The sequence below is a fragment of the Dipodomys merriami genome, unplaced genomic scaffold, assembly GCF_024711535.1.
Source record: "Dipodomys merriami isolate MVZ:Mamm:240054 unplaced genomic scaffold, mDipMer1.0.p SCAF_34, whole genome shotgun sequence".
Lineage (NCBI taxonomy): Eukaryota > Metazoa > Chordata > Mammalia > Rodentia > Heteromyidae > Dipodomys > Dipodomys merriami.
Window position 1 is genome coordinate 7699708 of NW_027204937.1, and position 13997 is coordinate 7713704.

General features: G+C 42.4%; 1 protein-coding gene across 1 annotated transcript in view; it reads right to left on the reverse strand.

The window, feature by feature from the left end:
* Positions 1 to 1711: 1711 nt before the first annotated feature.
* Zyg11a (zyg-11 family member A, cell cycle regulator) overlaps positions 1712 to 13997 on the reverse strand; it is a 41165-nt gene continuing 28879 nt past the window's right edge. The window contains exons 9-14 of the mRNA XM_069987211.1: positions 13416 to 13577; positions 13293 to 13337; positions 9780 to 9974; positions 7811 to 7872; positions 7408 to 7505; positions 1712 to 2636 (exon numbers count right to left, since the gene is read on the reverse strand). Coding sequence (XP_069843312.1) covers positions 2476 to 2636; positions 7408 to 7505; positions 7811 to 7872; positions 9780 to 9974; positions 13293 to 13337; positions 13416 to 13577 — 723 coding nt within the window. The 3' untranslated portion in view covers positions 1712 to 2475. The remainder of the gene's footprint in view (positions 2637 to 7407; positions 7506 to 7810; positions 7873 to 9779; positions 9975 to 13292; positions 13338 to 13415; positions 13578 to 13997) is intronic.

The window sequence follows — 13997 nt, forward strand, 5'->3', positions numbered from 1 at the left end:
AGCTACTCAGGAGGCTGAGATCTGAGGATCATGGTTCAAAGCCAGCCCAGGCAGTGAAGTCCATGAGACTCTTATCTCCAATAAACCACTAGAAAACTGGAAGTGGTGTTGTAACTCAAGCGGTAGAAGGTAGAGCATTTGCCTAGAGCTGAAGAGCTGAGGGACAGCGCTCAAGCCCAGAGTTAAAGCCCCACAACCGACAAAAACAACAAACAAAATGAATCAATGGGGTCAGTGGTTGAAAAGGGATCAGTAGCAACTGCAGATCCTAGCTCTCTCCTTGTGATGTAACCTTGGACAAACTGCTTAATCTTCTGAGGCCTCAGTTTCTGTACCTGTGAAATTAATCTGCTGTGCGGATTTAAATCAGTTACCTGGGCACTGGTGGTTCACACTTGTAATCCTAGCTACTAGGAGGCTGAGATTTGAAGATCATGGTTCAAAGCCAGCCCAGCAGGCTCATCTCCAATTATGCACCAAAAAAGCCAGAAGTAGAGCTGTGGTTCAAGAGGAAGATCCAGCCTTGAACAAAAAAGCTGAGAGAAAGCACCCAGACTCTTAAGTTCAAGGCTCAGGACCAACACACAAACACACACACCTTGTGTTCAATAAACATGTTATGATTGTTAGCTTACACTGTAATTGTGAGAAGTACAATCAGTGTTGAAGGACTTTTGTAGATTGCAGGTTGCAGGAAGACTTTTAATGGCCTTTGGGAGCACTTAAAAGGAAGTAGTGATTTTGAGGAAGCAAAGCAGAAATGAGCAGGCACCATTACAATAGATCCTTGAAGACAAGTAGGCATATGAATCAGCAGTGATGCGAATGGCATGGGCAAAGGCAAACTAGATGACGCACTTGGAAAATAAATGGAGGTGGAAGGCTAGCATTTGCTTGTCAATACCAGCCTCAATGCCCTTTTCTTCTAAGGCTGCTTCAGGATCCTCTAGAGTTGTTCTACCTAAGCAGCCAGAGAAACCTGGCCTAGATTCACTGGCTCTACCACAGCACAGACACATCGTAATAACTGTTGATTTGCTAAATGCAAACATACAAAGGTTATACTTGTTTCCTGGAAGGCAGGCTTCAGAAGTAGCACCGTTCTCACAACTCAGAAAAGTAACTGCCCTAAACTTCCTTTTCCTTCTCACCTTTCAACTGAGGAGAAAAAAATTTACCTATACCAGAGGACTGCTGTGAAGACAAAACTTGAAAGGGCACCTGATACAGGATTGGAACTCAGACATTCAAGGTTTGGCACCTGTGGTTCAGACTGCGTAGGACGCTGAAACCTGAGAGACGTTAGCAGCCAACTCAAGAACAAATGCCTGCAGATTCCATCTCTAGTCATCAAAAAGCCAGAGTAGAGGCCTGGCTTAAGTAGTAGAGCATCAGTCATGTATTAGAAAGCTGAGGAAGAATGCAGCCCAGAGTTCAAAACCTTGTACACACACACATACACACACACACACATGGACACACCTACATAGACCCTGGTTCCCATGACATCCCTGAATTAGTGAAAAATTGGTTATCTGGTAAAACAATGCTCCAAAATGCTGGAACCCAGAGCAGGAAACTAAGACCTTTTTGGAAGCATGCAGAAGAATGGATAATTTACGGACTCTGAAAAGACTTGTTCACAAATTCTGCTTTGGATGAATAAAAGTTTAAACCATGGTTTAAGGTACAAAAACGTATTTGTCAGTTATCAATAATAAAGAATAAATACAGGGGTTGGGAATGTGGCTTAGTGGTAGAGTACTTGCCTAGCATGTATGAATCCTTGGGCTCAATTCCTCAGTACCACATAAACAGAAAAAGCCAGAAGTGGCACAGTGGCTCAAGCCCCAGGACTGCCATTAAAAAAAAAAAAAAAAAAAAAAAAGAATAAATACATACTCAAACCCTTTTTTCTAACCCTTCCCCTTCCTAGTTTTGGGTATAGTCTGAACAAATTAACTAAATGCCACATATACTTTATTCTGACCACTCCTTGCTAGGCAAGTATTCTACCACTTCAGACACATCCTTAGCCTTACTTCTCATCTTCTTTCTTCATGTACGTCTTTTCTGGTACTGTCATATAATCAGAAATAACAACTGAGAAAATTAACAAATATCAAGGACTCTGTAGGTCTTTCCTTCATCTTCAGGGTAAGCAAGTCCTATTCTCCTGATGAGCTCCCAAAGTGGAGAAACTGTCCAGGGTTAGGAAAAATTTGTACAACATTCCAACATAAGCTTCCAGGTGAAGTCTGTCAAGTCTATGGTTTTGGTTTTTTTAAATTACTGAAGGAGTGTCTCTAGAATGAGCCCAACCTGAGTTTGTAATTACAGTGATCATACAAGTTCAACCTTTTAGTAATAAGATAAACAAACAGGGTAATGAGACGGTCAACTCACAAACTCAAACTGGTTTCAACATTCGATTACCAATAGAACAGAAGACCTGTCACCTATGAAGGGCGTTCACTATAGTGGGAGCCTCTGATAATTCATAAAATGCATCCTGAAGTCCTCTAGAATGGAAGCTGCAAGCTGCTGTACTTGTGGGTTCACCTGACTGTGCTCCTGGGTATCATACAAAAGCTTCAACACTTCTTCTTCCACTATCATTTTGCAGTATTTGCTGGCTGAAAGAAAATGAAATAAAGAAACACTATGAGCCAGGTGCCGGTGGCTAACGCTTGAAATCCTAGTTACTGAGGAGGCTGAGATCTGAGGATCACGTTTCAAAGCCAGCCCGGGCACAAAAGTCCATGAGACTCTTATTTCCAAGAAACCACTGGAAAACCGGAAGTGGCCCTGTGGCTTAAGCTCACCTTGAGCTGAAGAGCACAGGGACAGCGCCCAAGTCCAGAGTTCAAGCCCCATGACTGACCAAAAAAAAAGTTTAGTAAGAAAAGCTAATGGGCCAGGTGCTGGTGGCTCACACCTGTAATCCTAGCTACTCAGGAGGCTGAGATCTGAGGATCGCTGTTCAAAGCCAACCCAGCAGGAAAGTCTGAAACTCTTATCTCCAATAAACCACTAGAAAACCAGAAGTGGCGCTGTAGCTCAAGTGGTAGAGTGCTCACCTTGAGCTGAAGAGCTGAGGGACAGTGCCCAGGCCCAGAGTTCAAGCCCCATGACTGACCAAAAAAAACAAAAAAACAAAAAAAACAGGCTAATGGTTTACACCTTAGTAAATGTCATTAACACTATATGCCTTAATAGAACAGAATGAAATATCTTATGGCCCTGGAAATCCCAGGGGCATTTCCACACTTGTGGAAATAAAGCAGAAAATATCCAAAAAAATAATCAAGGGGCTGTGAAGGTGGCTCAGTGGCAGGGTGCTTGCCTCACATCCATGAGGCCCTGGGTTCAATTCCTCAACATCACATAAACAGAAAAATCCAGAAGTGGCTCTGTGGTTCAAGTGGTAGAGCACTAGCCTTGAGCTGAAGAGCTCAGGGACAGTGCCCAGGCCGAGAGTTCCAGCCCCATGACTGACACACACACACACACAAAAACCAGAGAATAAAGGATCAAGCTGGTCCCTCAATGTACTAAACAGAAGCAAGAAACAATGAAGTATTTTTATGTTGGTACAGACTCTCAGGGTATATAGAAGAAGTCTTTGCTGAGAATTCATAACAACAGTCCCAAGTCGGTTTGGATCTATACCAAGTGAACGTTTCAGAGAAATTAAGAAGACTGGAAAGGCTTTAATGCAGTGTAGACAAAAAAAATCAAGAGATTCCCACACCCCTATAACCCCCACTCCCCGCCACAAAGCTGGTGTGAGAGTTTGTACCTGTCATTCCAGCTAAAGAGGAGACTGAGATCAGGAAGTTTATGGGTTCCAGACCAACCTTAACAAAACAAAAACTTGCAAGACATCAACAGAAAAGTCTGGGCATGGTGGTACATACCCTGTCATTCTAGCTCCTTGGAGAACATAAATAGGAAGATTGCAGTCCAGTTTAGGCAAAAAAAAAAAAAAAAAAAACTTATTGCATAAATGAAAACAAAAATAGTTGGAGGGGAAGTTGGGAAGGTAGCTTAGTGGTAGAGCGCTTGCCTTGCATGCCTGAGGCCCTGGGTTCGATTCCTCAGCACGACATAAGCAAAAAGAAAAAAGCTGGAAGTGGCGCTATGGCTCAAGTGGTAGAGTGCTAGCCTTCAGCTGAAGAGCTGAGGGACAGTGCCCAGGCCCAGAGTTCAGACCCCACAACCAGACCTAAAAAAATAAAAAAATAGCTGGAGGTATAGCTTATAGCCTCCCTTATCTCCCAGGAAAAATAAAGGATAAAGGACAGAAAGATTTGGATATGCACAAGTATATTTCTGAAAGAAATTCTACAAAAAATAAAATAAATGGGAGATGGGTAACATTTTTTAATCTCTATATTCAGGAAGCAAAAATCTCTAATCAGAATAGAAATAAATCCATCGTGGAGTTAAGCATCCCAATTTTGTTCCAATTTTACCAGATGCTACTGTACTTGAATGTTTAATAAACTGAACAGTTCTGCTGGTGGGGAAAATACAATTAAGATGTACCACAAAGGAACCAAAGGAAAAATTATCAGGGAATTAGCTGACAACAGAGTACAATAGCATTAATAGAAGATATTGAAACCTCTCCCACCCCTCTTTTCTTATTCAGATGGCTATTATTTAATAGTAAGAGTGGGGAGAGGGACTCATACTTCAATTAAAGAATTTTATTATTAACAACCCATCAAAATCTAAATCCAGCCAGGCACCAGTGGCTCACGCCATAATCCTAGCTACTCAGGCTGACATCTGAGGATCATGGTTCAAAGCCAGGCAGGGCAGGAAAGTCCATAAGACTCTTATCTCCAATAAACCACTCAGAAAACCATAAGTGGCGCAGTGGCTCAAGTGGTAGAGTGTTAGCCTTGAGATCAAGAGCTGAGGGACAGAGTTCAAGCCCAGAGTTCAAGTCCCACAACCAACCAAAAAAATAAAAATGACTGGGCTCAAGAAAACAAAACAAGGGGAAGTGGCGCTGTAGCTCAAGTGGTAGTGTGCTAGCCTTGAGCTGAAGAACTGAGGGACAGCGTTCAGGTCCAAAGTTCAAGCCCCACAACCGACAAAAAAAAAAAAAAAAAAAAAAAGAAACACGGAGCGGGAGCGGGCTGCCGGTAGCTCACGCCTGTAATCCTAGCTACTCAGGAGGCTGAGATCTGGGATCATAGTTCAAAGCCAGCCCAGACAGGAAAGTCCGTGAGACTCTTATCTCCAATAAAACCACTAGAAAAACTGGAAATGGCATTATGGCTCAAGCATAGATAGAGCGCTTGTCTTGAGCTGAAGAGCTGAGGGACAGTGCCCAGGCCCGGAGGTCAAGCCCCACCACCGACAAAAAAAAAAAAAACAAAACAAAACACGGTGAGACCCTATCTTTTCACATGGGGTCTGAAAGCAAAGAGGGCTATATGCCTAGCTTAAGTGTAGAGTAGTGCCTACCTAGCAAGCACAGGCCCAAAGTTTAAAAGAGGCAGGGAAAAAAAAACCCATATATATATATATAGATATAGATATAGATATAGATATAGATTTATTTATTTATTTGTTTTTCCCCACTAAAACTGGATCACACTAAATTAGAACTTCGTCTCTAGGAACAGCTGGTATGTGTTTGTATCTTGGGCAAGTTACTTCCCTGAACCTCAGTTGTTGTTTTTTTCTTTGCCAGTCCTGGGGCTTGAACTCGGAGCCTGGGCACTGTCCCTGAGCTTCTTTTGCTCAAGGCTAACACTCTAACACTTGAGCCACGGTGCCACTTCCAGCTTTTTCTGCTTATGCAGTGCTGAAGAATCGAATCCAGGGCCTCATACATGTGAGGCAAGCACTCTACCACTGAACCACCTTCCCAGCCCTCAGTTGAAATTTTTTATCTCTAATATTTGGATATTAATAATAATGCCAACCCCTTGTAGTTTTGTTGAGACAAATGAGATACTGGGGCTTGAACATGAGTAAAGGATATAAACTAAAAATTCCCAAAGGGGATTTTAAGCAGCAAAACATGTAAGAACATACTCTGCCTAAGAAATAAGCAGACAGCTGGCTTCCCAATCTCTCAGACAGCCGGGGGCTGGTGGCTCACACCTGTAATCCTAGCTACTCAGGAGGCCGAGATCTGAGGATCGCAGTTCAAAGCCAGCCCGGGCAGGAGAGACCATGAGACTCCTATCTCCAATAAACCACCAGAAAACCGGAAGTGGCGCTGTAGCTCAAGTGGTAGAGGGCTAGCCTTGAGCTGAAGAGCTGAGGGACAGCGCCCAGGCCCAGAGTTTAAGCCCCACGACCGACCAAAAAAAAAACAAAAACAAAAACAATCTCTCAGACATTGAAAAGAAACAGATCCATGTATTACTTAAAAAAAAAATTAGTTGGGCACCAATGGCTCATACCTGTAATCCTAGCTGCTCAGGAGGCTGAGATCTGAGGATCAAGATTCAAAGCCAGCCCAAGCAGAAGAGTCCCCATGAGACTCTTATCTCCAATTAACTACTCAAAAACCAGAAATAGAGCTGTGGCTCAAAATGGTAGATCACTAGCCCTGAGCAAAATAGCTCAAGGACAATGCCCAGGCCCTGAGTTCAAGTCCCACCACCAACAGCACACCCACACCCCCCAAAAAAAGAGAGAAAGAAAATTAGGATAACTACCCAATTATTCACAACACTTGCCTTTAGGTAATAGGAGTGGGTAAAAACTTGCACATAGGTCTATACTACTTAGATGTTCCCTCCTAAATATACTGCCAATTCTGTAGCTCTTCTTTTTTTTTTTTTGCTGGTCCTGGGCCTTGAACTCAGGAATTGGACACTGTCCCTGAACTCTTTTGCTTAAGGCTAGCACTCTACCACTTTGAAGCACAGTGCCACTTCTGGCTTTTTCTGTTTATGTGGTACTAAGGAAACAAACCCAGGGTTTCATGCATGCTAGGCAAGCACTCTACCACTAAACTACATTCCCAGTTCCTTACTGTATGTAGCATTTTTTAAGCTAGTAATTTTTCCCTTCCTTTTTTTTTTTTTTTTTGTCAGTCATGGGGCTTGAACTCTGGGCCTGGGCGCTGTCCCTCAGCTCTTCAGCTCAAGGCGAGTGCTCTACCACTTGAGCTACAGCGCCACTTCCGGTTTTCTGGTGGTTTATTGGAGATAGGAGTCTCACGGTCTTTCCTGCCCGGGCTGGCTTTGAACCGCGAGCCTCAGATCTCAGCCTCCTGAGTAGCTAGGATTACAGGCGTGAGCCACCAGGCCCGGCTTTCCCTTCCTTTTTAACAAGTTAAATCCAGGACAAAGGTGAATATTCAAAGTCCATTTTGACCTTTTTTATTATTTAGAAAACTATTAGTTGGAAAATTACTTTAATACATACGGTTTTTACTGCAGACATGATACATAGCCCATAGTGCCCAGAGTTGAACCTCTGGTTGAGAGAAGTTGCCAAGTAGTGGGAAAAATGCCCTGAAGGATCTAAAAATACAAAAATGTTAGTTGAGAACTCAGGGATATAAAAACCATCTTCAATATCTTCTCTCAGTGAGGAGACAGATGTGTTTTGCACCAAGCACAGGGACCATCCAAAAAGCTGCATATGAATTCAGTATTGTCACATTTGCACCCTGTCAGCCTCCTTCCATAGAGAAGTTCACACTGTCAGCCTCAAAACTCAGCTTTTCTATAAATAATTTTTACAATAGCACAGAAAAGAAATCAAAGCTACTTGATATTGTATTGAGTACACTAAACGCAAACCTAAGAAATCATAATAAAATTACCTGTAAGTCACCAATGCTGACATCTTACAACTTGAACTTGGCCAATTCTGGATGGTTGCATGCTAACTCCAAAAGAAAGAGGAGAAAACAAAGATCTTAATATTATATGCTGTTATTTTAGAAATACCATTATAGAATATTTTGTTATTTGTATTTTGAAACATACATTTTCAAAATGTGGCAATTACAAATTTAGATATACTCACTTGAGAATAATCAATTCGGTAATTATTATACACACACATAATATATGAACAAAGTCATGTAGCAAAAAAATGCAATGAAGTTCTGAGGATAAAAAAGCTCAGTGGTACCAGCTGCAGTGGCTCAGGTTGAAAGCAAGCCCAGGTAGAAAGATTTCAGGGAAGCCGGGCACTGGTGGCTCACGCGTGTAATCCTAGCTACTCAGGAGGCTGATATCTGAGGATCACAGTTCAAAGCCAGCCCGGGCAGGAAAGTCCATGAGACTCTGATATCCAATAAACCACTAGAAAACCGGAAGTAGAGCTGTGGCACAAGTGGTAGAGTGCTGGTCTTGAGCTGAAGAGCTGAGGCACAGCGCCCAGGCCCAGAGTTCAAGCCCCACGATCAACCAAAAAAAAAAAAAGAGAGAGAGAGAAAGGTTTCAAGGATTCCTTCTCACCAAAAGCTACATGCAGTGATACATGTTTGTCATACCACCAGTAAAAAAGAAGCCTGAAATAGATGGGTCATGGTCTTGGCACTCACCCAGGTAGAAAGTTAGATCCCATCTCAAAAATAACCAGTGGAGGGCAGGGCCTGCCTAAGAAGGAACTGAGTTCAAAGTCTAGTACCACAGAAGCAGACAGACTGAGAAAAGGAAGAAAAAAAGAGGGAAGGGGAAAGGAAGGATTGGCGCCAATGATTCATGTCTGCAACCCTAGATATCAGGAGGCTAGTTCTGAGGATTGAGTTCTTAAGCCAGCCCAGGAAGGAAGTAAAAGCCTCTCCAATAAACCAGCAAAAAGCCATAAGTAGAGCTATGGCTCAAGTGGTAGAACACCAGCCTTGAGAAAAAAAAAAAACTAAGGGATAGCACCCAGGCCCCAAGTTCAAGCACACACAAAGAAGAAGAGGGAAGGGCAGTGAGGGGGAGAAAAGAAAAAAGGAAAGAAGGGAGAGGGAAGGCAGGTAGACCCAATGGTAGAATAACTGCCTGGCATGTGCAAAGCCCTGGGTTTAATACTCAGTAACACTCGTGCACAAGGATGCATAATGAAAAAGCTTCATTTTAAAGATAGTGAACCCAGGCTACTCAGGAAGCTGAGATCTGAGGATCATGGTTCAAAGCCAGCCCGGGGAACAAAAATCTGTGAGACTCTTTATCGCCAATTAGCCACCAAAAAACTGGAAGTGGTGCTGTGGCTCAAGTGGTAGAGAGCTCCCCTAGTGCCGAAGAGCTGAGGGACAGCACCAGGCCCAGAGTTCAAGTCCCATGACCAACATAAACAAAAAAAGGGGGAGGGCCTGGGAAGGTGGCTTAGTGGTAGAGCGCTTGCCTTGCATGCATGAGGCCCTGGGTTCGATTCCTCAGCACCACATAAGCAGAAAAAAAGAAAAGAAAAGCTGGAAGTGGCACTGTGGTTCAAGTAGTAGAGTGCTAGCCTTGAGCTGAAGAGCTGAGGGACAGCGCCCAGGCCCAGAGTTCAAGCCCCACAACCGACAAAAAAAAAAAAAAAGAAATGAAAAATTTATAATTGTAGTATAGGAAAGAATGTGCATAGGGACAGGAAGAAAAAGTACATTTATTTCACACTATGGGGAAACTGATAGATGATGCCCAAAATAAAGTCAAGAATTTCATCAAAACATGTTATACAGGTCATACACACCTGGCTCAAAACAAATAGTTTTGAAAAAAGCCAAAAAATGGAAAAGAATATTAGAATTAAGGCATACACAAGTAGTTTGCACATGTAATTTTTATGAAAATATTTGGTTCCTGTACCAAATCCTGGAGAAGAGCATTCCTTTGCAGGTCATGGAAGAGCCATTTTTTTCTGTCACATGTCAGATGGGCTAGGATACCTGCAGCCAAATAGCTCACTTCTATGTCCTTGCTATGAAGTAAACTGCTTATATGCTTCAGCACACAGTCGGTTAGCAGCGTGGGAGAGAGTTCTCTGACTTCGGCTATGTTGTTCTATAGAACAAAGGAAGCAGAGAGCATTAGTGGGCAGGAAGGGAGAAAGAACTAGCTCTTTTTCCAACTAGAAGGAAGATAAATTTCCCAACCTTATTCTCATCTTCCTCTCTCTCAACTTGGCCTACTATCTCTTTTTCTTTTTTTTTTTTTGTCGGTCATGGGGCCTGAACTCTGGGACTGGGCACTGTCCCTCAGCTCTTTAGTGCAAGGCTACTGCTCTACTACTTGAGCCAAAGTGCCACTTCTGGCTTTTTCTGCTTATGTGGTGCTAAGGAATGGAACCCAGGGCCTCATGCATGTAAGGCAAGCACTCTACCACTGAGCCACCTTCCCAGCCCAACCTAATACCCTTTGTGAGGCGTATGATCACTAATAAATCATTAAGAAGAGGCGCTATGGCTCAAGCGATAGAGTGCTCACCTTGAGCTGAAGAGTGCAGAGATAATACCCAAGCTCAGAGTTCAAACCCCACAAATGACAAAAAATAAAAAATAATAAATAAAAGTGGAACAAATCACTTAGTAAACACTAAGTACTAGGTACAGTACTAGATAAACACATGGTTTCTTTTTAATTTGCTTCTTCACTTTAATGTTTGCAATAATCCTATGACTTGACACTCAGCAAGATTAACTTGTCGAATTCACATTGCTAGTTAATTGCTTGAATTAGAGAGTACAAATTCAGGCCTGTCTCAAATATTTAACACTGCCTATTAAATTTCAAAATTATATAAGCTTAACAATGAAAAGCAGATAATCTATCTATTTCATTAGTTTAATATGTGTTAGAATAAATTACTCAATAATATGCAGTTACTGCTTCACAATCCCTGTAGGACAGAAGTCTGGGCATGACTGCTTTAGGACCTCTAACTTAGATACTGCAATCAGAGTTTTGAGTGGGCTGTAGCCCACTGAGGAGAATCTACTTCCATTCTCACTCAACTGCTGCTGGAAGAATTTTCCTATGGCTGCAGGACTGAGAAATTCAGTTTGTGGTTCAGCTCCTTAAGGCTACCCCCCAGTTCTTGAAATATAGGCTTCTCCATTTTCCAACTTTTTTTTTTTTTTGGGGGGGGGTCAGTCGTGGGACTTGAACTCTGGGTGTAGGCTCTATCCCTCAGCTCTTTAGATCAAGGTGAGCCCTCTACCATTTGAGCCACAGCACCACGCCACTTCCGGTTTTCTGAATGGTTTATTGGAGATAAGAGTCTCATGGAGTTTCCTGCCCAAGCTAGCTCTGAACCATAATCCTCAGATCTCAGCCTCCTGAGTAGCTAGGATTACAGGTGTGAGCCACCAAGGCCTGGAATCATCTTCCAACTATTTGCTTTCTTACAGCTTACTCATTCAGTACCAGTGGGGAAAATCCCTACAACATTTCTACTTGGGAATGAATTCATACATAATTAGCATAATAAAGAAGTGATAACATATCATCTTATCAGTTAGAAAAAAAGCAAGGACTGGAAATGTGGCTTAGTGGTAGAGTGCTTGCTAGCATCCATGAAAGCCCTGGGTTCAATTCTTCAGAACCATATAAAAAGAAAAAGCCAGAAGTGGCACTGTGGCTCAAGAAGTAGAGAGCTAGCCTTGAGCAAAAAAAGTACTGGACCAAAAAAAAAAGAGGAAGAAGGGCTGGGAAGGTGGCTCAGTGGTAGAGCGCTTGCCTTGCATGCATGAGGCCCTGGGTTCAATTCCTCAGCACCACATAAGCAAAAAGAAAAAAGCTGGAAGTGGCACTGTGGCTCAAATGGTAGAGCGCTAGCCTTGAGCTGAAGAGCTGAGGGACAGCACCCAGGCCCAGAGTTCAGGCCCCATGACCGGACCAAAAAAAAAAAAAAATAAAGAGAAAGAAATGTGGAAAATGATGTGTGACTACTAAGAGTAATTGTAGCACCATTTTATTTGTATTTTTATTTTGGTGCTAGTCCTGGGGCTTGAACTCAAGGCCTAGGTGCTGAACTTCTTTTACTCAAGGCTAGCACTCTACCACTTGAGCCACAGCTCCACTTGTGGCCTTTTTAGTAGTTTAGAGATAATAGTCTCACAGACTTTCCTGTCAGGCTGGCTTTAAACCACAATCCTCAGATCTCAGTCACCTAATTAGCTAGGATTACAGGCGTGAGCCACCAGCACCTGGCTTCATAGCACTATTTTTCATATTCCTGTACATATACCCTTTAGCAACAGGACACTGCTGCTCCTTCCCAAGTAGCAATGGCCACATTCTTTAAGATCAGCTTAACCATATAACCACATAACCAGTGTACAATGGCCAATTAAACATTAGAGCAGGCTGGGAAGGTAGCTCAGTGGTAGAGCGCTTGCCTTGCATGCCTGAGGCCCTGGGTTCGATTCCTCAGCACCACATAAGCAAAAAGAAAAAAGCCGGAAGTGGTGCTGTGGCTCAAGTGCTAGCCTTGAGCTTAAGAGCTGAGGGACAGTGCTCAGGCCCAGAGTTCAGGCCCCACAACTGGACCCCACCCCCCCAAAATAAAAACAAACATTAGAGCAAAGATAACATGGTATCAGTATACAAGAAGAACTCGCATAGTTAAGACTTGACCTCCACTGTTGCTCTGAGACTGCCACTGGAGGAAGCTGATGGAGACAAAGCTGAGCTGATGACTCATCCCAATTCTCATGTATCTTAGATCCATCAGCTTTAGTAAAGCCACTAGATAGACACTGCATCAATAAGACTCCCATATTAGCAGAATGTACAGCTGAGGTGAGTTCAAACTCAGTGAGTTCACCCATAGATTTAAAAAAAAAAAAAATAGTGCAGGTTGGCCTGTAACTCAAAATTCTCTTGCTTTACCCTCTTAGGATAGAAGATTATAGGAATTCACTATTATGTTCCATGGATTCTTTTTTTTTTTTTTTGTCGGCCGTGGGGCTTGAACTCTGGGCCTGGGCGCTGTCCCTCAGCTCTTCAGCTCAAGGCGAGCGCTCTACCACTTGAGCTACAGCGCCACTTCTGGTTTTCTGGTGGTTTATTGGAGATAGGAGTCTCACGGTCTCTCCTGCCCGGGCTGGCTTTGAACCGCGATCCTCAGATCTCAGCCTCCTGAGTAGCTAGGATTACAGGCGTGAGCCACCAGCGCCCGGCTGTTCCATGGATTCTTAATAAAATGGTTATTGTTTCAAGGGACTAAATTGTTATATGTTTTACTGGAACAATGTAAAGATTAAATGAATTTATAAACAAACTGCTTACAACAATGCCTAGCATACAATAGATTTACATAATACATAATGATTAGTTTTCTTTAAGTAATTAAAATTAATTTAATACAATTCACCTTACCAAAAGACCAAGTATTTTGCTTTGTATTGTGGACTCTGGAAAAGTCTGTCAAAAAAAAAAAAAAAAGATTAGTTTGCCATGAAGAAAACAACTTTACATAGGAAAACAATACTATTTTCCTACCTCTAAGACTTGAATGAAGATCTCCAATCCTTGATTTTCAATAAAGTATTTGCAGGCAGCAGGAGACTCATCTGTAAGATTCCAAAGTGCTTTCATACTAAACAAGAAGGTGACATCATGTAAGTTCTCAGTAGTCTTTTGTTTCACTATTGCTAGAAGTTCCTAAAAACCAAAGAGACAGGGAATTAGATATTCTCATAACTGACTGAAGCAGTGTTAACATCAAACCTGATTTCTCAACCCAAGGTTTTACCAATCATTTACTGGTTTTGTCTACTATTTTCTTTCTATAATATTATACCTACCTCTTCCTTTTTAAGGAAACAGAAGTTTTCCCTAAGACCCAGCCATACCATTCCTAGGCATCTATCCTGAGCAACAGGAACCATGATACAAGAACACATGCACCTCCATGTTCATTCCTGCACTATACACAACAGCCAAGAAAAGGAAACAACCTGGATGCCCCACTACAGATGAATGGATCCAAAAACTGTGGTACCTATATACAATGGAATATTACACAGTCATTAGAAAAGACAAAATAATGGCACTGGCAGGGGAATGGAACTAGAACAAATC